Consider the following 25676-nt stretch of genomic DNA (forward strand, 5'->3'; position numbering starts at 1 on the left):
AAAAACAAAGAGAGGCTTGTTCACATCCTTCACTGTTCAGCTTAGAACTTTGTAGGAAAATTGTTGTGCCTCGCCCGCCCTCCTCTCCTCAGCCGGGCCCCTCCCATCTCCTGCTATCTGAGCCAGAGTCTGATAGTGAAGAAGAATGGCTTGGCATGCCTCCAGCCCCCAGCCCTGGCACCATGCCCGCACAGACTGAGCAAACAAACCTCCCTCCTACAGCGTGTGAGCACGAAGCCAGCCACGAGCTAGAATTGCCGGCAGCTGAGCAGGAGGACGAAAAGACACAGTGGACAGATCCCCGCTTCCGGAGAATGGAGAGGCGACGTCAGCAAAAGGAAGGGAGGGGCAGGCCTGGATAAGTGCTGAGTCATGGAGCCACACCCCATGGCCTATATAAAGGATCTGCTTTCTGGCATTCCTTGAGTCAGGCAAAGTCTCATCTGGATTGCTGAAGTCATGGTGTGGCTCCATGACCTTGGATTCCTGCCTGCCCTGAGAACTCTGACAGGAATTTGGCAAAGCTGCAGAGGCTTCGTGGCCACGCTTGATACAGACTTCCCAGACCCGGCCGTCAGAGGAGTGGGACACGACAAAAATAGAGGACTGATTCAGCCACGTTTTGATTCTCCCCACCCAGATGAGAATGAAGTTTTATTCCAGTTAGGCTTTAAGTCACTGCGATCCGTTTCAAATATAAAAAACACTACCTGCGCATACAGCTATAAGAGAAGGCATGGCGTGACCCTCGCTGGTTCACCTAGCAAGTTTTTTTTTTAAAAAAAATAATGCTGCTAAATTTGCCCCACTAGAAATCAAGAAGCAAAAGAGGTAAATGTGACGGCTTTGGGAAGAGGCATCGAGGGAAATGACCCACAACACCCAATTTGCTGCCCTGCATCAGAGGGCAGCACTGCAGGGGGCAAAGTTCGTAAAACTGATATATATATATTTTTATTTCCCACCTTTATTGTTTTTATAAATAACTCAAGGCAGCGAACGTATCCAACGTTATCTACCTTCTCCTATTTTCCCCACAACCACCCACCCCTGTGAGGTGGGTAGGACTGACTCTGACTGGCCTAAAGTCGCCCAGTTGGCTTTCATGCAGGACTAGAACTCACCGTCTCCTGATGATTGGCCCAAGGTCACCCAGCTATCTTTCATGTCTAAGGTCAGACAAGAACTCACCGTCTCCTGGTTTCTAGCCTGGTGCCTTAACCACTAGACCAGGGGTCAGCAACCGGTGGCTCTGGAGCCGCATGTGGCTCTTTCATCCCTCTGGTGCGGCTCCCTGTTGCTGGTCGGCTCCACAATTGATAAAGGCTTTCGGTTAGGGCAGGTAGAGAAAAAAGGACACAGCGCTAGGAAGAGACTATGGTGGGGGAGCCAACTTCCAGTTGGCAGAGGAAAAAGGACGCCGTGCTAGGAGGAGACTATGATGGGGGAACCGGACTTCCAGTCGGCTCCAGAACTGAATGGGGGCTTTCGGTTAGAACATTTGTGGCTCTTTGAGTGTTTAAGGTTGCCGACCCCTGCACTAGACCAAACTGGCTCTTTCCTTTTCTCAATAAATAGATGATCATAAAAAAGCCCCAAACTTTTCTTTCCTATCCCACAGACTCCACAGCCTCACTTCCTCAATCTCAGCAGGCAGCTTCCGTTTGGGGGAAAAGCAGCAATCATTACTGTTTTTTGCTGGGGCACAGTAAGTTTGTTTTATCTAGAATTGATTGACTAGAACCGGCTAAGCCATAACTCACTGCTGGGCTCTCGTATGTATTGAAACAAACCAAACCAAACCAAACCAAACCAAACCAAACCAAACCACAGGACGGACTCATAGGATGTAGCCGGCGTCAAAAGTTCAGCCTTTTGAGACCAGAAAGAAGAGAGCGATAGTTGCGTCCGTCTTTTCCCTGATTAGCTTATAAAAAGCTTGACAGAACACCGACAGGGGAATGCCAGGTTCCTTCGATCTGCCTCTGCAGGCATTCAAAGCTGTTCCCAGAATGTCAAGTTGCTTCAAATAATTAGCAGCCTTGGCATGCGATCCCAGCCAGGGCCGCATAGAGCTGAAATGCCCAGAAATGTTGGGCTTTTTGACGAGAGCAGATGGCTTTCTGAAGGCTAAAGTCTCCGCGATCATCTAAAGGGCTTACTTGTACTTCTCGTTGATGTTGGAGATCCGCCAGGCATTGTTCATGTCAAAACCCATCCGTTCCACTTCGTTTTTGAATCTCGACGTCACGTGCTCCCCTAGATATCGCAAGAACAGCGAGAAGCAAACAGAAACCGTGCGTGTGTTTATAGAGCAAGAGATTTCCCCAACGGCTGAACAATAGCAGACCCATTCCTGAACTCGTCTTTTCTCCCGAGACTATTCAAGAACTTTTGAAAAGCTTATTAATCCTGCCTGAGAGCAAACCCAATGCCCCGTAAAGCCGAGACGTCCAACCGTGACAACTTTTAAGACTGGTGGACTTCTGGAAGCTGAATTCTGAGAGTTGAAGTCCACAGGTCTTAAAATTGACAAAGTTGGACGTCTCTGTTGCAAACGTCTTATTTGCTCCACTGAGCTCCGAAGGGAAGCCGAACAATTCCTGGCATGGGATAGCGCCACGTAGGAAGCACAATGCAAAGGCTAGCTTTGCATCCAGCCACGTGGCGGTTGACGCTCCACAAGGTCAGGACCCTCATCTCGTGCGCAAGCCTCTCTTGAAAGAGTCCTCAACTCCAATCTGGCACTTCAAACATCCCTTCATACCAATTGTCCATTTCGTCCAATCTTGGCAACTTGGGCTTTAGGAGCGATGGTGGCACAGTGGTTTATAAGGACCCAGATTGTTGGGGGCAATAAGCTGACTCTGTGAACCACTTAGAGGGCTATTGCTAGTCTGTTCTACAATCTGTCCTGTCCTGTCCTATTCTCAATTCTAATCCAATTCCAATTCCATTCTATTCTCCTTGGTGGCACAATGGTTAGAATGCAGTCCTGCAGGCTAATTCTGCTGACTGCTGATTGCCAGCAGTTTGGCCGTTTGATCCTGACTGGCTCAAGGTTGACTCAGCCTTCCGTAAAATGAGGACCCAGATTGTTGGGGGAGGAGCAACAGGCTGACCCTGTAAACCGCTCAGAGAGGGCTGGAAAGCATTGTGAAGCGGTCTGTAAGTCTGAGTGCTATTGCTATTTAAGACCTTTGGACTCCCAACTCCCAGAATTCCCCGGCCAAGAGCAAACGGTGATCACATGACCCCGAGATCAAGCACCTGCATTTCAATCATGTGGCCGTTGGGAGGCTGCAACGGTCATAATTCACGTGTTTTTTTTTTTTAGCATGGCTGTCACTCTGAATGCTAGCTAAAGGGATGGTTGTAACTCGAGAACTGCCTGTAGTGTACCAGGTAATGGGTGTTGTAAAACAACCACCACCACCATCTGTCCTAGTCCTAGCCTGTTGCTGTGCAAGCCAAAGACCCATCGTACCTGGGCGGCACAAATCGCCATGTTGCTCCTTTTCACTGGCGTAGACCTCCATGCACCAGGCATGGTAAGCAAACGAGAAAACGTCCTCTATCTTTGACGGGGGGCGGATGGCGTTGTTCAGCCGCTTCAGCCACTCCTGACACTGCTCAAAAGTAGAGAACTGGCACCTGCCAAAATTAATAATAATAATAATAATAATGAAATGCCCATAATTTGCCGATATAACACGCAGTCCAAAAGGCTTGGGAAGTGTTCAACTAGTGATCTGTGATACGAAATCCAGCATAATTATCTCGTTTGCTGTGTATACTGTCATTTTGTGTAAATAAAATAACAACCACCACCACCACCATGCAAAAGCCAATAAAAGGCAAGGAATGTTTTCACTTTCCTTTACAAATATGCAGCTGACCGGATGAAATGAGAGGCTAAGGTCAGAGCAGAGCAGAGCAGAAGGAAATTATCTACAGAGGCTTAACTTTTAGGAAAACCTCATTTTAAAAATAATAAATGTGCTGTTCATTATGTCCTGCACACTGGTTTTTTTGATACGTCGGGAGTCTCCAAATTTGTGGACTCCCAACTCCCAGAATTCCCCAGACAGGCGGCAGATAAACTTAAGAAATAAATAAATGATGGATAAATAATGAGCCGTTGTTTCTGACATTCCAATATCATCCATTGATAAAACTTTTGAGATTATTCTGGCAGTATTTTGCTGGTACCACAAAGTCCGGAGTCGGGAGGAAAGCCTGCCATTAAAGGGTAATTTGTAATGATTTGAAAGGCAGTTGTGTTTATTTTAGGGAGGGGAGGCCACACTTGCATTAACTAACGTGAAACACGGACTGTGTGGTGCAGGGATTGTACACGCACCTGATAACTTTGCAATCTTTGCAAGTCAAGTGGAGCTGGAAAATATCCCGACATTCCACGCTTTCTATGAGCTGCAATGGAACCTGTGATGGAAAAAGGGACATAGATTTATTCCGAAAGGCTAACACCCATTTTATCACAAGGATTTAGTAGATGGCTGGAGCCCTGGAAGGAAACATTACTCACACCGGCAATTACTGGTAGCGTTTCCCTCCCATTCTATACAATTCATTTTGATCTGAAATTCCACCTCGATGAAATTGGTGTTGCATTCAACTCTACTGTAAAACTCGCAGCGTTTTTGTACACGTCACTTGAATTCGGCCCTAAGGAATGAGGACAGTTGACGCACAAATGTCTGCGGAGATTCTCAATCATTCAGGTCACGGCTGTCCCAAAAGTGCTTTTCCAAAAGGCGAGTGGACTTTCTTTTGTGGGTGTTTTTTTTCCCCCCCTTGAAACCATTTCATTCTCATCCAAGAAGGGTCGAAGGTGCCTTCGCAACCAACAACCGTCTTCCTTAAACAGCTCTTGCTTCACTAACTTTCAAAATTACTCTGAGAACTCTAACAAAGCCCAGCTACCGTATTGAGGAAGAGGCTCAGAGTTCTAGAAATTAGGAAAGTGCTTGCAAAACTTCCCCACCTTCAAGTCTGGCTTGACTTCCCCAAAGACTTAAAAGCGTGCCCGGGCTCACATAGGTCACTGTGGCTTTCTTACACGAGGGCAGGGGTCTGCAAACTTGGCTCTTTTAAGACTTGTGGACTTCAACTCCCAGAGTTCCTCAGCCAGCAAAGCAAAGCAAAGCTGGCTGAGGATCTCTGGGAGTTGAAGTCCACAAGTCTTAAAAAAGCCAAGTTTGCAGACCCCTGCACTAGGGCTTCAGGATGGGCACCGATTAACCGATTCTGAGTGGGAGGCAAATTCTCCACATCCACAACAACATGGGCTGAAGTAGATCAATTAGGTAGAATTTAATGTAACCTTATTCATTGTAATCCCATCAAATTAAAAACCAAACAACACAATGCCACAAAGGGGCCAAGGTTGGAGACCCCTGGACTACACCATCATGGATGAGCCTGCTGCCAAGCATCTGGATTTTAATCACGTGACCATCGAGGCTGCAACCGTCGTAACTTTGAAAAACGGTCACGCATCGCCTTTTTCAAGGCCGTGGCCACTTTGAACAGTCTGCTAAGCAAAAGATTGTAAGTCGAGGATTACCTGTGTTAGAATTTATGGACCAGTTGGGTGTCTTGGGAAGATGGCTGTCCCACCGAGAGCCACAAAGGGCTTTAAAAGCGAAGTACATCTAGAAGTCAGAGGCCTCGTCTGCTTCACTAACCTAAATATTCTAGTCTTCTCTTGACTTCTTCTTCCTCCTACTGACTCTCTGTTTCCTCTTTGACACTTACAGCCCCCTCAGTTGTCACTTCCTCCGCTCCTTCTTTCCATCTGTTCCGCTTTCCTTCCTTCTGAATCACTTTTCCTGGATGTACCTTCATTACTCTCCATAAAAATGGCGTTTTTGTACTCCCTAGGAAAGGCATTTCATGCTCCTTCGGGATTCTGCCTTTCTTTTTTTTTTTTTCCGGCCAAGCATTATATCCCATATTGCCCCACCCCCGAGCAATCTCCATGCTGAAAATCACCACAAATCAAAACATACCATGCAGGTCAATAATTAGTGCCAGCCTCCAATAACAATTTGCTGGAATTTTGTTAGCAGAATGCAATGTTTAATAAAACAATGAATCGACTGTTTAGGGGAGTGGGGGGGAGAAAAGTAAACCCTTTGGAAATGGGGAATGGGAAAAGAAACAACTTCCAGGAGAAAGAACAACAATTAAAAAAAAAATGCCAGGATAAAAGCGAGCAGGAAGTGAGTATTTTAGAAATTTATATGGGAATGACAGGGATGTCTCGAAGAGCGGAATTGAAAGGGATGCTCTTATTAATTGTCCGTAACCAAGAAAAATTGGCGAAAAGGAAAACACGATTGTGAGAAAATTGGAAATAATAGGCTGCAGGTGTAGATGCTGTAACTATAGAATAAGGAAGACGGTTTAATATCAGGGGTGAAGATTGCATCCTTGCCCAGCAATTATGGACCTTTAATTTGAAGGTCCATACATTGGATGGGGAGGGGAAAAAATGTAACTTGATTTTCACTCTTTTGTCTTGTGCTCTGAAATGTAGTTTTCGACAGAGGGGTTTCTAGGTTTCAGATCTCAAGGTGGCCCCAAAAGATTACCCTCCCCTCAAAAAACAAAACAAAAACGATAGCAAGGGTGAAAGGTTGACTTAAATCAAGAGCCTCCAAACTTGGTAACTTTTAAGACTTGGGGACTTCGACTCCCATGGCTGGCTGAGGAATTCTGAGGTTGGAGACCCCTGGTTTAGGTATCAAAACGTCTGCAAGAAAGCAACTAAGCTCAGAGAACACCCAAGGAACCCTCCCCAAAGTCACCCATGGATGAAGCTGATGAGGTCTTCCGAAATTGAGAGGTGGGCTTAATGAACAAAAAAGTATGATGGGTGTGGGCAGAAGTCAGGAAGATTTGGCAAAAAGCTACGGGAAGAAAAGAGCTAACGATAGTGGTGAAAATTAGATCTCGTCCCGTTTCCCTTTCTTTGTCTTATCTCACCCCTTTAATTTCTTTGACTTGCTATTCCTGGGCCCTTTTCGATGGTCTTCGTAAGGTCGCTTCCTCCAAAAGTCAGATTGGTCCACACATTACCAATGACCTCCCTGGTTATGAATGAGCATGCAGAACTAGTCAAGCTTACCCCTGGCGTTTCACAGTGTATAATCTCTAGGAATGTGGATTGCCTGTAATTAAATAAACAACCTCCCAAAGATATTAGAAGCTTCTGAACTGGCTGGGAAGAGACACTTTGGGGGAAATACACGAGCAAGCGAATTTAAAAAAAATAATTCAAAATCAAACCAAATGGGAAGAGAAAGACAGCGGTGTAATTCAACGTCAAATCTGAACCCTTGGAACTGAGTGAATTTATCCAAGACTTATTTAGGATCAAACCCAGTTCAAGTGCATAACTTTTGGGAGCAACCTCATTTGGACAACCAAGAGAGAAACATTTCATGCATGCATAAAGTTATCTTTGTTGAATATAGTTGTTCCCAAAAGATGGGTGTGTCAGCATTTCAGGAAAGCCATCATTCCATGAATTGGCCACTTGATCTACTGAATCTTTTATTCAGGTATTGTATTTATACAGGAGGCAACTTCATGCTCTGACATGATCCATGCACGCCTGCCTATGTCGCAAGCCACGGTCAGCACATGTTCACTGTATTCCAAGCAAAGGTGCGGCAGTACAAATGCTAAACGACTATGTTCTACTTACTGAGATCTCATAAGCGGCAAACTTACAGACATTCTAATGAATGGCAAACAAAGAACGAAAATTAGGCGAAAACCGAAGATGGGGTATAAACTTACATCGGCCAGGTAACTTAACAAATGCAAATTGAACACCGGGCCCATTAAACCTCATGTCCTGCTTGGAGGGAAGTTAAAGCAGAATGGGACTGTGTATTTTATGGAGTTCTTTTTGGGCTTACGAAGGGCAATTCATGAAAGAACATAACATATAGACCTCTTTTTCCCATGGCAGTCGGCTAAAGTTAAGTTACGTTAAAGTGAATTTCGGGTTACTAATTTTTGCCTGGACAAGAGGTTCTGAAGCAAAAGCTCAAGAAAGTCCCTCCAGGGTTACAAGAAAAGAGCTGTTTTTGTGGTTCAGGGGCTAAGTCGTTCCAGGCTCCCCTGTTCTCCAATATCTCCCAAGGTCGACCCAAATTCATGTTCATTGCATTGGAGACACTGTCTAAGCAACAAGGGAAGAGTCAGGGGATCCGTTTTCAATGAAGCTGCGAGATAAAAGCTATCCAAGATAATCATGTCTAATAAAGATTTGGCTTGTTCAGTTAACTCCACCGATTTTAAAAAAAATACTAAAAAAAAGGGGGAGAAGAGCTCTCCAAAGTACTGAAAATTGCAGCTGGACTACTTAGAACCAAACCATTATAAAATTACAGAATGTGAGAGTCAGAAGGGACCAGAGAGATCATCTTAACTGACTCCCTGCTCAGTGCAAGAATCCTTCCTAGATGGAATCTCCAGCCCTATTTAAACACCTACCAGTATTTAAAAACTCTAGCAGGGGAAGAGTTCCCTTCCTGCTCTAGGCAGATTTAAGGTTTAATTCCCTAACCATTTTTTTTCCCCCTATTAGGAAATTTCTCGGAATCTTCATCGGTCGCCCCTGTAAGGTAGACCAGATCAAGAAACCAACTCCACAGGAAGGCTAGAACTATATTTACTGAGATAGGCCAGTGTTTCTCAGCAAAGTGGCTGGGGGGAATTCTGGGAGATGAAGTCCACGCATCTTAAAAGTTAACCAAGTCTGAGAAATACTACGATAGGGTATAGTAACAGAATATTGCAAGTTGGTTTGTTTTTCCTTCCCTCCCTCTTTTCCCCCCCTCTGAGGAATCCCCTGGAGCCGCTTCCCCATCCATACTATCTGATTTACAGACTACAGAGTTAAGAGAGTTGGAAGGGACCTGAGAGGTCTTCTAGTCCAACCCCTGCTCAAGCAGGAGATTTTCCAGGAGTTGCGGTTCTTTCAACAGCCTCTGAATCGTCTCTTCAAGACGGTTTCCAGGGTTCTTTGTTTTACTTAAAGTATTTATATAGCCACCCATCTTATAACCGGCTCTGGTCGGCTCTCAATCAAAAGTTAAAAAGAGCATAAAAGCCGTATCCAAACTATAAAACTAGACACATTAAAAACAACAAAGACCCGGCGCCAAGCCAACCTTCCAATGTGCAGTCACCTAATCTTAAACCAGGTCCTCATAGTTCTATGGAAGGCTAGGAAGGTGGAGGTCTGCTGGGTTTCAGGGGGCAGGGTCTTCCAGGGGCTGCTACGGAAGAGGCTACCTAGCTCCCCGTCAGGTAGCAATATTTAGGGGAAGGGGTCCTTAGGAAAAGGCAGCCCTGTAGATCGGGCCTTGTTGCCACATATTTCAAGACTCGTGTTTGAATCTCCTTTCTCAAAATCTCAAGCCACAAATCCTTGCCTTGTCCAATTGCCGCAGAGAATTGCTACCACCTCTGTGGCTCTCTGAGCTTGGTGGCTTCCTTGCAGACGCTCCCATTACTCAAACTAGAGTGAAATCATCAGTGCTCGGACGGTGTCGTCTCGTTCGGGTAACGAAATATCTTGCAAGAAAACCGCCAAGTTCATGACAGCACCCAGGATCCCTCCTTTCAACGCCCAGATATACAAATATTCTCATTAGTGCCACCTCTCTCCCACCAACCATCTCCTTGAAACCAGTTATCACAGCTCTTCCTAATCTTTCCCTTGCAAGCAAATAATGGGCTGCATTTGCACGAGAGCCAGTCCAGCCAAAATGACCATCATTGTGTCAATCGCGGTGGTTTGATGGAGGGGGTCCAATATGTTGTGGGAACTCAGCCGCTATCTTTGTATTTTATGCAAACCAGGTCACGTTACGCCGTGTTTTATGGTTTGCTTTCGGCTCGCCATGTTTGTAGGCGCACCGCAGCTCTACGGTTTGTGAACCGAGGTTGGGAATTTGGTGTGTTGCGCCACTGGAGCTCTTGAACTGCTGCTGCCTTCTGCCGTAGCTGCCCGAGGTTTCTCATCGCAGTAATTCCCGTGCAATATTAAGAGTATAAATTCATTTTAATATTATATAATGATCTGAGACGGCACCCATTCCAAGCACTTGCTCTCGCATAGCCGAGCAATAACTCACTTTCATGTCAGCCGCAGTTGCATTCTTTATTTAGAATGCTGTCAATTGCTAAACAAACAACATTTTTGTTCCTCTGAGTTCTTTGGGAGGTTAATTTTGCAACTGACTCGCTGCACATCAAAGGCAAGAATCAGCTAAAATGAAAATGAACTCACAGCTGCAAAGGAGAGAGAGAGAGGGTGGGGGAACCAAAACAGCCAAGTCTGAACAGGGGATATCTTTTTGTTTAATTACAAAATTCTACTTTATGGATTAGCGCGAGGGCCCTATAAAAAAAAAAAAAGGGGGGGGGGGAGATTACAGCTAAGTTTGGGATACGGCTGATCATGTGAAGGCAGGCCATGGAAGGTGGGGTCTAGAAAAAAAGCTGCCAAAATCTGGCTTAAGTTTGGGGTAGTGGTTAAGAAACCAGGAGACTGGGAGTTCTAGTCCTGCCTTAGGCATGCAAGCGGGTTGGGTGACCTTGGGCTAATCACCAGGGGACAGTGAGTTCTAGTCCTGCCTTAGGCATGAAAGTCAGGTGGGTGACTTCAGCCCACCCCATCTCACAGAGTAATTGTCAGGGGTGGGATTCAGTCGGTTTGGATCGGTTTGGACGAACCGGGTGTTAATTTTAATCTGGTTCGCCAAACCGGTTGTTGCAAGGACTGGCTGACCCCACCCATCCCTCCCCTCCCAGGAGTTCTACACGCAGCCCGTTTTGGATGCCAGGTAAGTGCAGGGGCCACGCGGAGGCTCTGGGAGGGTGAAAAACGGGCCTACCAGAAGTACCGGAAGTCCAAAAACGGGCCCGTTTCTGGCCTCCGAAGGGTGTCTGGAGTCGGGGGAGGGCGAAAATGCGCCCCCACCCCGTGGGGCAGGAAGCCAAATAGGCCACACCCACTACGGCCACGCTCACCCAACAACCGGGCAGGGAACCAGTTGCTAAAATTTCTTAATCCCACCCCTGGTTACTGCTGTAGATATAAATAAGAGATGGAAGAAGTATGAAGTATTTTCTCTGCCTTGTTTATAAAAAATAATAAAAAACAGGATTTAAAAAATCTAAAATGAATGAATGCGATTATTTTGTTTCAGCAGATCAAAGTATGGCAGCTGAGGCTACCCAAAATCCCTACAAAGATCTGTCTGGCCTCTGCCAGGACCCCGGCCTCGCTTGAAATGTCCCTTTAAAAAAAAAAAAAAAAAGTCCAATTTGAAACAGGTTAATAAAATGGCTGTCAGACCTGCTACAAAGAACCAATCTCCAACCTCAGTTTTATTCGCTAAAAGGCTTCAGAGTCTCACATACACAGAATGCGCATTCTGAAAAAATAAAATAAGGATATTGATGCTGTTGAGGACAGGGGTCTCCAACCTTGGCAACTTTAAGCCTGGTGGATTTCAACTCCCAGAATCCCCCAGCCAGCAAAGCTGGCTGGGGAATTCTGGGAGTTGAAGTCCACCAGGCTTAAAGTTGCCAAGGTTGGAGACCCCTGGTTTCAGTCATTCTTTGGGAACAGGCCAAGCAGCCCCAAAATGACACATCAGCTGGGGATGCTGCAGGTGGGGAGGGAAGAGGAGGGCTCTGAGTGGGATCCTAACCGGCTCAAGGTTGACTCAGCCTTCTGTCTTTCCGAGGTGGGAAGACGAGGACCCAGATTGTTGGGGGCAAGAGGCTGAGTCTGTAAACTACATAGAGGGGGCTGCAAAGCACTGTGAAGTGCTATATAAGTCTAAGTGCCTATTGCTTTCCTTTCCCTCCCTCCCTCCCTTCCTTCCTTCCTTCTTTTGCAGTTGGTAGAAAGCAATGTTGCAGGTAACTCTGCCAACTGTCAGGAGTTCGATCCTGACCGGCTCAAGGCTGACTCAGCCTCCCATCCTTCCGAGGTGGGTAAAATGAGAACCCAGATTGTTGGAGGGCAAGAGGCTGACTCTGTAAACTGCTTAGAGAGGGGCTGCAAAGCACTGTGAAGCGGTATATAAGTCTAAGGGCTATTGCTATAAAGGAAAGTTCTCCAGCTTTTGCACCCTTCCTGCGATTTTGAGCTTTGCAAGGCAGAACTTCACCGCCTGCTTACAATATTCCGACGGCTCCAATAACGAAGTTGGGGGAATTGGTTTAGCATCGAGGCCTGGGCCGAGTTACCGATCAGGATAAATTCTAATTCTACTATATTTCTTCTCCCTGTCATCGCTTTGAGATGACTCAGCTTCGTGACGGCAGAGGAAGAAGCGCAAACTCTCGCGGCTGCGCAGCTGTCAGGACGAGAGGTGTTCTAACTCGCCAGCTGACGAGGAAAAACGCGCAAGTTTCTGCAGCAGAACATGCAGGAGGATTAAAATAATGAAGTACGGCAGCGATGCCCTCCTTGCTGCCAATCACCCGTTTCGAACAAGAAGAGATGGCTTTAAAATTCCACACGCCCCTCTGCCCTGGCGCCCATAACCAGGCAGCACGAGAGCTGACGGGCAAGGAATTGAAATGCCACCCCTGAGCGATGTCACCCAAAATATTACGCCACGCTGGCTTTTCAGGCATTTTCGGTTTCGCACCGAAACCCCCACCGGTACAGCTCCCGCTTCCCTCACCACCCAGCTTCCGCTTCGGGAAAAGAGACAACTTACGTTCACTACGGATTCCTTAAATTTGATGTGAAGCCTGTAGTTGGACAGGGCAATGACGGCCTCATCCGCTCGGCCAACGTACTCCGTGCTTTCCCCGTGAAGTTCGAGAAACGGGACCTGTGGAGAGAGAGAGAGAGATAGGAAAGGAATTTACAGGTGGCATCAACTTCAGAAATGCACACCCCTCGAAAGAACACACGATTGGCGGAGGAAGGCCAATATACGTTTCCCAGGATAATGGTGCGAGATCGAATTTGGGTCGGCCGCCGGGAACGAGAGATTTACTCTTCCAAGCTTTGGGGCTCATCTCTTCAAATTTGAACCCAGTCCAAAGAGCCAGAAGACAAGAGAGATATCCAGGCATGGAGTCTCGAGTTCCCCAGGAGGAAAAGCTGTTGGTAATTCAGCCCTCCTGTTAACTGACAAGGGACCCGTTTCCCGGGCTTCAATCATCTCCCCGGCTGTTTTTGAACCTGCTCGGCCAACAATCTTAGTAAGCTGCGAAACTGAATGTGTGTCCTTGTTCATTGCAACGCGAGGCCATCAATGAGTTTGGGTCTCTTTGTCTGACCGCTCGCTTGTATTCTTCGCAAGCTCAGAAGATAAAACCTTTGGTCTCGGTGCCCCACCCAGATTGGATCCTGCAACGTTATCCTGGGACACGTACCTTCGCCTTCATTCGTGAAGTTCAGTGACCTGATGGTGGAAGGGCCTGGCGGTCGGCTCTTTGAATCCCGGGTTGCAAGTCCTCTGTTTTTCAGGCGTAGCCTTGAATGGTCGCTAAGGGACCAGTGCTAAGTCAAGGATTGTCTTAAGACCTAGAATTTTTGCAACCAAGCTCACCGCTTCAACCCAAAACGTTTTATCTCCTAGGTTGAAAGTAAACCAAGCGCCTCCAAAGTTCTGCTGCCTGATCAGAGATCTAAATCCCACACAGCCCCCTGGATCCCACTGCAAGATCAAAGGAGAATCAAGGGATGACCTGGAGATTTTCATCCTCCCGGATTAGCTGCTTCCTGGGGAAGATCTGATTAGCTTGGATGCATTCAAGGCTGTGATGTGTCTCTTCATCCTGAGAACGATTTAAGTTTAGAAGTCAAGCCGACGATTCCGTTCATGTCACTTGTACATGCTAGTTCACTTTTTTTCTACTAACCGAATAATCACAGAGATTCATTCTTAGTCAACCCATTCTGAAACTCCCTTCCTCTAACAAACCTTTTACCACACAGCAGGATACCCTATATACCCGCATATACCCCCTATATGCCGAGGGGGCACACGGAGCCATCTCTGTGGGCACATGAGCATTGCCTCAGCTGGGCTCCAGCGCACATGTGTGCGCCGGCCAGCTAATTTTGGGGCTTCCGGGCCCACCGGAAATCGGGAAAAGGCCCGTTTCTGGCCTCCAGAGGGTCTCGGGGGGGGGGGGGAGAGACTGTTTTCGCTCTCCCCAGGCTCCAAGAAAGCTTTTGGAATCTGGGAAGAGCGAAAAATGGGCCTTCTGGTTCCACTGGAAGTTGAGAAATGGGCTGTTTCCAGCCTCCGGATGGCCTCCGGGGAAGGAGGTTCTTGCCTCCCAGGCTCCAAGAAAGTCTCTGGAGCCTGGGAAGGGCGAAAAACAGGTCTTCCGGGCCCACCAGTAACCTTTTTGCCGTTGCTTGGCAAAAGCGTGGGGAGCATGGGGTGGGGTGGGGTCGCACAGGCATGTGCAGGTGGGCAGGGCGTGGGGGGCATTAAATTATGGGGGGTTGGCACATGCGCGCACGACCCCCCCCCCTCGTCCCCCCACTTTTGGCATGCGACGGCAAAAAGCTTAGCCATCACTGCTATATACCATTCCGGACAAATGGTTGTCCAACCTCTTCCTATAAACCTCCAGGGATGGAGAAAGGCTGACTGGAGAATTCTGGGAAGTCTTAAAAGTGGCCTAGGTTGGACATCCCTGCTCTAAAACCTTCTACACTCGTTCACAGGTTAAGCCTTAGCATGAGATACCCAGCTAGTGGGGGTTTCCTCAACAAGCAATGGTTAAACCACAAACTTAGTGTAACGTGTGAACCGGGTCAAGTCCACTACTTTAGCTGCGCTAATGATGTCATTTATTTTTCTACTAGAAATTCTGGAAGCATCTCTCATTGTACCGAACACCTGTTTTGTTTTTTGTTTTGTTTTCTCTGTCCACTGGAAACAAGAGTTCGGAAGCACATAGAACTGTCTTGTTGTCTATCCAGGTAAAACAAACAAACAAAAGAAAGAGGTGAAGTAGCTTCATCTGAATGAGGCTTCCAGGGTTTATTTATTTATATTTATTTATTTAGTTGCATTTATATCCCGCCCTTCTCCGAAGACTCAGGGCGGCTTACACTGTGTCAAGCAATAGTCTTCATCCATTTGTATATTATATATGCAAAGTCAACTTTTATTGCCCCCAACAATCTGGGTCCTCATTTTACCTACCTTATAAAGGATGGAAGGCTGAGTCAACCTTGGGCCTGGTGGGACTTGAACCTGCAGTAATTGCAGGCAGCTGCTGTTAATAACAGACTGTCTTAGCAGTCTGAGCCACCAGAGGCCAGAGGTTAGCAATGAAGACTTAAAAGGCTCAACTCGCTTCTTTCATTAGAACCCAAATTTCTCAACAGAACTGAGTGAAGCGAACTGATTTTTGCTCGTATCAAAACGACCTTCTGAAGGAGTTTATAACCCTTTAGCATAGTTTCTCAACTTTAACAATTTGAAACTGGGTAGTCTTCAACTCCCAGAATTCCCCAGCCAGCAAAACTGGCTGGGGAATTCTGGGAGTTGAAATCTACCCAGCTTCAAGTTACCAAGGTTGAGAAATGGTGGTTTATCACAATCAAACTTTATAAGAGTGCTGTAAACACCTAAGGGTTGCCATGTTTAGCATTCCTTTCCTTCCTTCAGTTCTCTTTTTCTTTTGCTCAACCTTGAAGGATCTGTGCACGTACCATGACAGAGCCTAGCTGCAAGGCAAGGTCCTCCCCCTTGCTTTCCAGTTCTGCAGCGCTGTATATCATGGAAAGTTCTGGAAGACAAAATCAGAATGTGGATACCGAGAGCAGTACATTTATTATTTGCAAATAAATATTCCAATATCGGAAATATTAGAATCACCCCACGGGCCATAAGGACGTACGTAAAATTCTAGTGATAAAATTTAGGAAAGAGGCATTACTAATTGCATTATGTTTTTAAAATATTTACAGACTACATTTCAACTCAAAACAATATATAACAAATATATAATATATAACAAAAGGCATTAAGACATTCTTAAAATTAACATAAAATCTATGCAAAAATGTCAAAAATTCTAAAAGACACAAAGGTTCAAATTTGAATCTGACTCAATGAACCTGTTCTGAAAAAAAAGACTTGCATAATACCTTTAATGATGATAATATAATCAACCACCAATCTGACTTGTTTCTCAACTGCTTCCTCTGCTACAAAATTAATTCCCTTTTAAATCTTTCTGGTGGTTCAAATGCCATGCAATTTAGGAGTCTGCTGTTCAAAGACTAAAAATAAAAAAGAAAATGCATTTCATTTGCTGGGCACACCTAAAACAGCTCCTTGCATTCTGGGCAATTCATTTCCTAATTAAATCCAACTACCATAATGTTCAATTCAATTTTAATGCACTGCTGAATCTTAACTGCAAGTCAGCAAAGCCACAGCTGGGAATCATGGATACTGTTGTTCAACATGGCATCGGAAAGCAAAGTCAACCGTAAGCCAATCGTTTTGCAGGTTGGTCATCAGTTATATTCTTCAAGCTTAAGAAATGTTCTTAATATTCCAGTAAACGGATGGTAAACTGTAAGGTAGCTTGTTGGAGTTTGGCTTAGTGTTTCATGTGGATCCCCTACAGCCATTTGCAAATCACGTTGTTTGTAGGTCATGTTAACTTATCCAACTGCAGATTATTAAACAAAACATGGCTTTGTATGATACATGAACCACTTTTTGAGAAGGTGAGCATTCAGTGAATCAGACCTAGAGAAGATATTCTGATCTGTACATTCAGCAGGATATCGATGGAGTCCCAGATGCAAGGAAAGTAGGGTTTTAAAAACCAGGGAAGGTCAAGTATCTGTTACAGCCATTTCTGCTATGGTTTTGGCTAGGACAAGGAAAAGAATGACAGAAGTGCAAAGCCACTGTCTTTGCCCACTGACATTCTGAGCTGCATCACAAGATATAATGACCACAACTATCAGCATCTTGGATTGTCCTGGCTAACTGATGCCATTTATAGACATGAAAGCCAGCTGGGTGACTCTGAGCCAATCACCAGGAGACTGGGAGTTCTAGTCCCACCTTAGGCATGAAAGCCAGCTGGGTGACTTTAGGCCAATTACCAGAAGACTGGGAGTTCTAGTCCCGTCTTAGACATGAGGGCCATTCCCTCCCTCTCAGCCCGGCTCACCTCACAGGGTTGTTCTTGTGGGGAAAACAGGAGGAGGGAGGAGTATAAAAATAATAAAGGCAGGATAAAAAATTCAAGGCAAGAGAGAACTTAGGTCGGTGCTGACTAAGAGACAGGATGGATGGAAGGAGAGAGAGAGAGAATGATATGCATGGTCTATATGGAGCTTTCTTAATTAGGGACTTAATGAAATGAAGGCCACACACAAAACTGGTTTGGTTAAACAGCAAAAGAGAAAACTGCCCCAGATTGTGGCTTTCCTGAGCATATAAAAACACACAATCTGTGGATAAGAAGTGCTAGGAGAAAAGGAGGATGTATGAAATCTACATATAGCAGCAAAGAAAATATGATGGCAATGACGCAGCCTTCCATCTTTCCGAGATCTGTAAAATGGGCTGTAAGGCACAGTATAGAAGTCTAAGTGCTATTGCTATCTACCATTGAACAATTCAGCACAAACGTTTGAAAGGTTGACGAAGATAATTATAAAAAAATTACGTATTGTGCCCTTTCAAGCACACTTCCACTATAGTCTACAAGCAGAATCAAACCAATTAAAAATAAATAAATACCTAGAAAGTTAAATAAGGTAAGCGATTGGCTACGAAATGATACAAAATAATTAGCAGGATTTAAACAAAAACAAAAACAAACCATTGCAATTCTGGAAAAGGATAACTCTGCTGCTGAGTATTAAAGATCTCTAAACTTACCGATTAACAATAAACCCCTTTGATAAATTTCAGATGCGATTCACGATTGTCAGGTATTTCACAGTGAAAGCTGAAAGGACAAAAGAATAGCCTGTAATTAAACTGAGCTTCATCCTAAAACAACATTTAAGCAGCAACGTGAAAGGACTGCTTCTAACTTATTCTCCTAATCTAGGTCAATAATAAAGGTAATCCTCGGTTTACAACCATTATCGGTGGTTCAAAGTTACAACGGCACTGAAAAGAAGTGACTTATGACCACTTCTCACACTTATGACCGTTGCAGCACACACACACACCCCGTAGTTCAAGTTGTTGGCAATGGCGTGTATTTATGATGGATGCAGGAGCATCCCGGAGTTGTGGGAATTCTCATTTGCAACCATCCTTAGGCGCTTCTGACAAACGGTTAATGGGAGGAGCCAGATTCACTTAATGATTGCACAATTCACTTAACAACGATGGTGATCCGCTTAACAACCATGGCAAAAAAAGATCGTAAAGCGGGACAGAACTCATTTAACAACTGCCTTGCTTACCCACAGAAATTTGGGGCTCAACTGCGGTCATACGTCAAGGACTACCTGCACACAAAGGTATATATTAGGAAACCCCAATTTATTCAAAAGATCAGGGCCGGTATCTAAATCAAATTAGGATCTCCTGGTTTGTTGCTCCCCAAAAAGCTAAGATCTCTGGGTCAGGCAATGCCCTGAGATCCTCATTTCTTGACTGAATTGTTTCTTGCTGTTTGCCAAGTGGGTACAAATGAGCCAAGGGCACGAAATGTAAGTCGGCAAACTTCTAAATATTAGCTCCCAATAATGCAGAAACCAATCCAGAAACCATTAAAGCGTTCAACTAAAAAAACAAAAATCCTAAAAATGTGAGGTTCCCCCCTCTCCCCCCCCCCCCAAAAAAAAAACAAGGAAGGGAGACGAGACACGGTCGAAAAGAAGAGAGACAAGGTCAGGAGGCAATGCTTACATTCCCCTCAAATCTTTCCTGGGAGCCTGCCAGTACAGTTTTTTTTTCTGGCTTTTACATGTCAACCCTAACCTACATCTCTCCCTTACAAAATCCAATTTCCTCCCCCACCCCACCCCGGAAAAATGAGAATAAGCAAAAAAAATGAAAATAAAAACAGATAAAGCTCCGCGTGGGCAGGAAATGAAGGAATGGCCTGACTAGGCTGCCCTGCCCGACTCTTGTTACGTTTAAATGACAGATGATCGCACCTGATTATTACCAGCGAATTTAATAAGGGTTTTGTGGAAGACTTTCATTTATAGAGGCATCACATGGAAATAAAAGAGATGCAGAGCTATCCGTTCTAAAGTCTGCTCAATGAAACGACCGGGCTGGATGCCCACAAATTACCTTTCCAGATCTGGTCCTTATTATGGCGTTTCTTCTCTGCCTAGCCTTTTCTTTCCAGATTGGAAACCAGCTTTTGCAGATATGATCTGCTTACAGATAACAAGCAAGGATTCCAGCTTCCCTTTTAAAAATTGCCAGCTCCATGCCGGCGGATCTGGCAAAAAGCCGCCGGGCACGCTGGCTTTACTTCTGAGTAAACAAACCCCGAGTAGCAGATCAAGCCGGCCTCAACCTCTTAGGCTGTATCTCAAGCAAACAGAAGCATGTGATAACACAAGTTAAAACATGTGCCCTCCTGCTCTGTTTCTGATAAGGGTTGTTTTCTCTTTTTTTTGGCCTATTAATAAACATCCGGAACGGAGACATTTATGTCTCAGTTCTTGAGGAACAGAAATGCAGAAATCATAAAAATGAGAAGGGGCTAGCCTGAACTGGTGTGCATGTATACATATATAAAGGTAAAGGTTTCCCTGGCACATCTGTGCTAGTCGTTCCTGACTCTAGGGGGCGGTGCTCATCTCCGTTTCAAAGCCGAAGAGCCCAGCGCTGTCCGAAGACGTCTCCGTGGTCATGTGGCCGGCATGACTAAATGCCAGAGGCACACAGAACACTGTTCCCTTCCCACCAAAGGTGGTCCCTATTTTTTCTACTTGCATTTTTTTTTTACGGTTTCTCTCGTCTTCTTCTGAATGTTTTTTCCCCACTTCCAATTTTAAGTACAATGATGGGATTTCTTGGGAAATTGTCCAGACACACACAGACACACAGACACACAGAAAATTCCGGTCCTATTTAGCTTCGTTGAGATCAGTCAAGTCAACTTTGTGTTGCTTCTCAGGAACGGGAGAACTTAACCCCATTGTGAAAAAAAACCCTATATTCCTAAAATGTCACCCAACAGAGATACGTAAAGATATATTTCGGCAATCTCTTTTCCCATCCATGGCTGTAGCGTTCAGGACCACACAAAGTCCAAACAACAGATTTCTCAGATTACGATCAAAGTAGCAGACAATGTTTTTGTTTGAAGAAACCTCTAATTTCAAAAATAGAAACTCTGCAATTAAGTCAATAAATCTGACAGAGTCGGAGCTCCCAAAAAAGCCATTCATACTTGAAAGAAGAGAAACACTTTAACTCTAAAAGTTTTATCGTTTGTTCCTCAACGTTTAGCCGCTGTCTTGCTTAGCAACAGAAATTTTGGGCTCAATTGTGGTTCGGAAGTCGAGGATTACCTGTTACCTTTATTCATGTATTTAAAGGGCTTCATGATATTGTTGCAAACTGCCCAGAGTCACTTAGGAGAGACAGCTGACGTAGAAATTAAATAAACAAACACACAAATACGATAATGTATGAATTTGGGAACACATGCAAAACTTCCACTGGTAACTTTTCCTTTCCTTGACGCACAATATTTAGTTATCTTCTTTTTTAAAGTGAAGCCCTTATCCATATTATTAAAAGCGCCACTGATATGGTTTGCCTGCAAGGGCTCCAAAATGTAAACTTACAGGCAGCTCCTCTTTTGAGGAAGAAAACAAAGGCGAATATTATTGCCCCGGTTTCTATCCACAGGAAAGGGATTCACCCAAACGAAAACCTTTTCACTTTGCCCTCTGTAATTTCCAGCCTTCAGATCAAACATTGGGCGCAAAGTGTGCAGCAATTTAATAGGGTTAAGAGGGCTCTTCCCAAAACTGAGGATGGCATCGCTTCTCAAGCTCCATTAGGAGGAAAATACAATGCCCTTGTGCTGTACAATGAAGTAAACACCAAGCTAGAATGAGCCTTCCCCTTCCAATCTTCTATAACACCTTAAAATTATGCCAGGTGGGCTCTTTAGGAGAAATGTAGAACCATGCGGTGGCTCAATGGCTAAGACGCTGAGCTTGTCGATTGAAAGGTCGGCAGTTCGGCGGTTCGAATCCCTAGTGCCGCGTCACGGGGTGAGCTCCCGTGACTTGTCCCAGTTTCGGCCAACCTAGCAGTTTGAAAGCAGGTTAAAAAATGTAAGTAGAAAAATAGGGACCATCTTTGGTGGGAAGGGAACAGCGTTCCGTGCACCTTCGGCATTGAGTCATGCCGGCCACGTGACCACGGAGACGTCTTCGGACAGCGCTGGCTCTTCGGCTTTGAAATGGAGATGAGCACCGCCCCCTAGAGTCAGGAACGACTAGCACATATGTGCGAGGGGAACCTTTACATTTACTCTGATCTCAGTAACTTTAACGTGGGTAAAGTTAAAAGTAAAATCTCTTGACTTGAATTAATTATCCTAGGGGCCAGATAGTCGTGCTATCTATCTATCTATTTCTTTCTTTCTTTCTTTCTTTCTTTCTTTCTTTCTTTCTTTCTTTCTTTCTTTCTTTCTTTCTTTCCTTCCTTCCTTCCTTCCTTCCTTCCTTCCTTCCTTCCTTCCTTTCATTCATTCACCTCCCATCTCCCCTGGAGGAGATTCTAGGTGGCTTATAATCAATAAAACTGTTTTTTTTCTTTTCTTTTTACATCCCTTTTAATAAAGGGATTAATCCTTTATTCTGGGTGGAGTCGGGCCAGCTGAACGGAACAGGAACACGACATTAAAACAATAAACAACATGGAATTTGGTTTTAAAATTCATCGAGGAAGGGAGCAAAATGAATGGGGCAAGTTGGGGGGGGGAGATGGAGTGTTTCCTTGGTTTATTAACCCCCTCCAGAATAACACACACCATTAAGTCTTTTTGGGAAGGCCACAAAGGGTGGGGGTGGAGGGCAGGACCCCGCCAGCTGGAATTCACTGACCGACAGGGTCCTATGAAGCTTTCTTGGAAACAGTATGGAAACATCTTGCCAACATCTTTCCCTAATCTAATCTGCGATCCTAAAAGTCAGCAGAGATTTTTCTTCTGAGTTTTCGACCGTATTTATATATTGTGAAGCTCAAAACTAGTCCAGGGGGGGTTGAAGGAAGTCCAGGGAGAAGAAAAGACAATCTCACCAGAAAACATTGGGGGGGAAAAAATAATAACATCTTGAGAAAATATATATCTTGGACCTTGAGCAATCGATGGACACAGGTGGGTTTGTGCAGCTTGAGACAGGCCTAAAACACATTCCGAACATAAGCAGGAATTAACCATCAGGAAATGTGATATTGAGACGTCAAGAAAAGACACAGCATTCAGCCAAAAAAAGAAAAAAAAAAAGAATGAAACTGTCCAAAATCATTACACGAGTCCATGGGCCTGTATTTGATGTACGTGCGTGTGCATGCCACTGAATCAATCCGTGGTAATTATTCAAACCAGACTCAGCAGTCATTTCAGAAAAATGTGGAAGGACAGCTCGGAAATTAAGAGCCGAGTCAGAAATTTAATTAAGAAAACGAACAAAAGGCGTTCATTCATTTTATCCATGGGGGAGGGTTTCTTTCCCCCCCCCCGAGTTCAGCCAGAGTATTTTCAATATATTTCTTGATGAAGGGAGTCGATCTGCAGGATCAATATGAAAAGGACAGTACAGCTTGCTTTTCTTCTCTGCAAACAGGTGGCAAAATGAAGGTGAAGGAGAAGTGGCTGCACTGTCTATTTTCTATCGTTTTGGGTGGTCTTGTGGTAGGTATTGACTACACTGTAGTCAAAGTGAGTATCAAAGTTTTACTAGATAAATCATCGCAAATCATCTTATCTACTCTTCTATCACATCAGGATTGGGGTTTTTTTAAAGGACAGAATAAACTAGATAGCTATTACATCTGTTTCCTTGGAATTTTTAATTTCTCTTGTACAGGTAGTCCTCGATTTATGACCACAATCATGCCCAATATTTCTGTTGTTAAGTGAATTTTGCCCCATTGTATGATCTTTCATGCCATGGTTATTAAGTGAATCACTGCAGTTGTTAAGTTAGTAACACGGTTGTTAAGTGAATGGCTTCCCCATCTATCTGTTCTGTTCTATTCTATTCTATTCTATTCTCCTTTCTTCTTCCCTTCCCCCCTCCTCCTGCAATCTATTCTTTTTTTTTTAAATTTCATTTTGTCAAAACAGTATACACAAACATTGTCATATGATCTTTCATGCCATGGTTATTAAGTGAATCACTGCAGTTGTTAAGTTAGTAACACGGTTGTTAAGTGAATCTGGCTTCCCCATCTGTTTATTCTATTCTATTCTATTCTATCCTATCCTATCCTATCCTATCCTATTCTCCTTTCTTCTTCCCTCCCCTCCTCCTGCAATCTATTCTTTTTTTTTTAAATTTCATTTTGTCAAAACAGTATACACAAACATTGTCATATGATCTTTCATGCCATGGTTATTAAGTGAATCACTGCAGTTGTTAAGTTAGTAACACGGTTGTTAAGTGAATCTGGCTTCCCCATCTGTTTATTCTATTCTATTCTATTCTATCCTATCCTATCCTATCCTATCCTATTCTCCTTTCTTCTTCCCTCCCCCTCCTCCTCATTCTGTTCTGTTCTGTTCTGTTCTGTTCTATTCTATTCTATTCTATTCTGAACCAAGACAAATTCCTTGTGTGTCCAATCATACTTGGCCAATAAAAAATTCTATTCTATTCTATTCTATTCTATTCTATTCTATTCTATTCTATTCTATTCTATTCTATTCTATTCTATTCTATTGACTTGTCAGAAAGTCGTAAAAGGGGAGGATGGACACGCCAACCGTCATTAATATGAGTCAGTGGACTAGCATTTAGATTTTGATCGCTTGACGATGGGGATCCTGCCATGGTGGTGTGAAAAACGTCCGTAAGTCCCTTTTTTCAGTGCCGTTGTAACTCTGAATGGTCACTAAACGAACTTTTGTACGTTGAGGATTTCTTAAGTCATAAAACAAGGAGCTGGGAAGCAACACGAGGAGGCATCCCAGAAGATTCAAATGTGAGCCAGAAAAAATTCCCAAGTCAAAGCAAAAGTTGAATTACTCTGCGCTTCTGGGCAATTCGGGCAGAATGCACCAACCCAATCCTACAGGAATGCACATTGTGAGAAATTTTAAAAAAAATGTTTACTTAGCAAAACATTAAATCTGAAGAGCAGCAAGAGCAAAATTCTGAAAAGTGCATTATCTTGCTGTGAAAGCTTGCCTCGTAAAGCAGAAAGGTTCACTGCTTGTAGACAAAAGACTCTAATTTGAGCGTGCTAAACACCCAGGCATAATTTCCATGTTCCCCGTTCGCAGCAAATTCTTGTCGCTGGGATTGTGAACAGTGAAGACAGAAGCAGAATATCTGGATTTTTCCCCCCCCCCATGTGTGCTCTTTTAAGTAGAAGATGGCATGCCATGGACTTTATTCCACTGAGGTTGCCAAGTCCAAAACTATTCTCACACCAAAAATAATAGTGGACATCATTTCCACTCCAAACAATTCAAGGTAAGTTTTATGCATTTGGTAAATAAACATAGTTCAGAAAGATGCTGTAAGCCAGTCATGCACTAGAAGTGGTCTAAGGTAAAGGAAAAGGTTCCCCATGCACATATGTGCTAGTCGTTGCCGACTCTAAGGGGCGGTGCTCATCTCCGTTTCAAAGCCGAAGAGCCAGCGCTGTCCGAAGACGTCTCCGTGGTCATGTGGCCGGCATGACTCAACGCCAAAGGCGCACGGAACACAGTTCCCTTCCCACCAAAGGTGGTCCCTGTTTTTCTACTTGCTTTTTTAACCTGCTTTCGAACTGCTAGGTTGGCAGAAGCTGGGACAAGTCATGGGAGCTCACCCCGTTAGGCGGCACTAGGGATTTGAACCGCTGAATTGCCGACCTTTTGATCGACAAGCTCAGCGTCTTAGCCACTGAGCCATTGCATCCCTTAGAAGTAGTCTAGTTATAGGTTAATATGTTGCACTACATAGGAAATTATAATTAGTTTTCTATAAAAACAACTTTTAAAAAAAAATGAATTGGCAGCTTCTTGCTTAATTTTGCACCTTGTCAGTCTGTAAAGAATTATACCAGTTAGACTCATCCATAGCCACCTGTATTAGCAGATCCTGGAAACCAATGACGGATAGAACTCCTTAGCAAAAGCACGTTGTTTTCAAAGGTTTGCTTTTTAGATGACATTAATTTTCTACCAGTTGCAAACAGACGTCAGCACTGATTTATTACCATCCCAATAGCTGCAGAATATCCTCTACTACGAAATAATCACATTGAAACCCGACAATCTTGTTATAAATAAATCCTACCTTCCAACATTCATCCTGCTATACAATCAAGAAGCCCTGGCTAACATTTTGACTCTTACCCCCCCCCCCCTGAAAACAACATCATGTACAGGTAGTTCTCTACTTACGACCGTTCGCTTAGAGACCCTTCGAAGTTACG

General features: G+C 44.4%; 1 protein-coding gene across 23 annotated transcripts in view; it reads right to left on the bottom strand.

The window, feature by feature from the left end:
* MTMR3 (myotubularin related protein 3) overlaps window positions 1-25676 on the bottom strand; it is a 56796-nt gene that overhangs the window by 18870 nt on the left and 12250 nt on the right. For 11 of the 23 annotated variants that reach the window (XM_058158758.1, XM_058158754.1, XM_058158755.1 and 8 more), the window contains exons 2-10: window positions 17964-18033; window positions 16461-16734; window positions 15764-15840; window positions 13774-13863; window positions 12792-12908; window positions 7739-7771; window positions 4364-4446; window positions 3488-3654; window positions 2163-2259 (exon numbers count right to left, since the gene is read on the bottom strand). In XM_058158758.1, coding sequence (XP_058014741.1) covers window positions 2163-2259; window positions 3488-3654; window positions 4364-4446; window positions 7739-7771; window positions 12792-12908; window positions 13774-13863; window positions 15764-15840; window positions 16461-16506 — 710 coding nt within the window. In that variant the 5' untranslated portion in view covers window positions 16507-16734; window positions 17964-18033. The other 12 variants (XM_058158759.1, XM_058158756.1, XM_058158744.1 and 9 more) reach the window with 9 other exon arrangements.

This window comes from Ahaetulla prasina, chromosome 15 (assembly GCF_028640845.1).
Source record: "Ahaetulla prasina isolate Xishuangbanna chromosome 15, ASM2864084v1, whole genome shotgun sequence".
Classification (NCBI taxonomy): domain Eukaryota; kingdom Metazoa; phylum Chordata; class Lepidosauria; order Squamata; family Colubridae; genus Ahaetulla; species Ahaetulla prasina.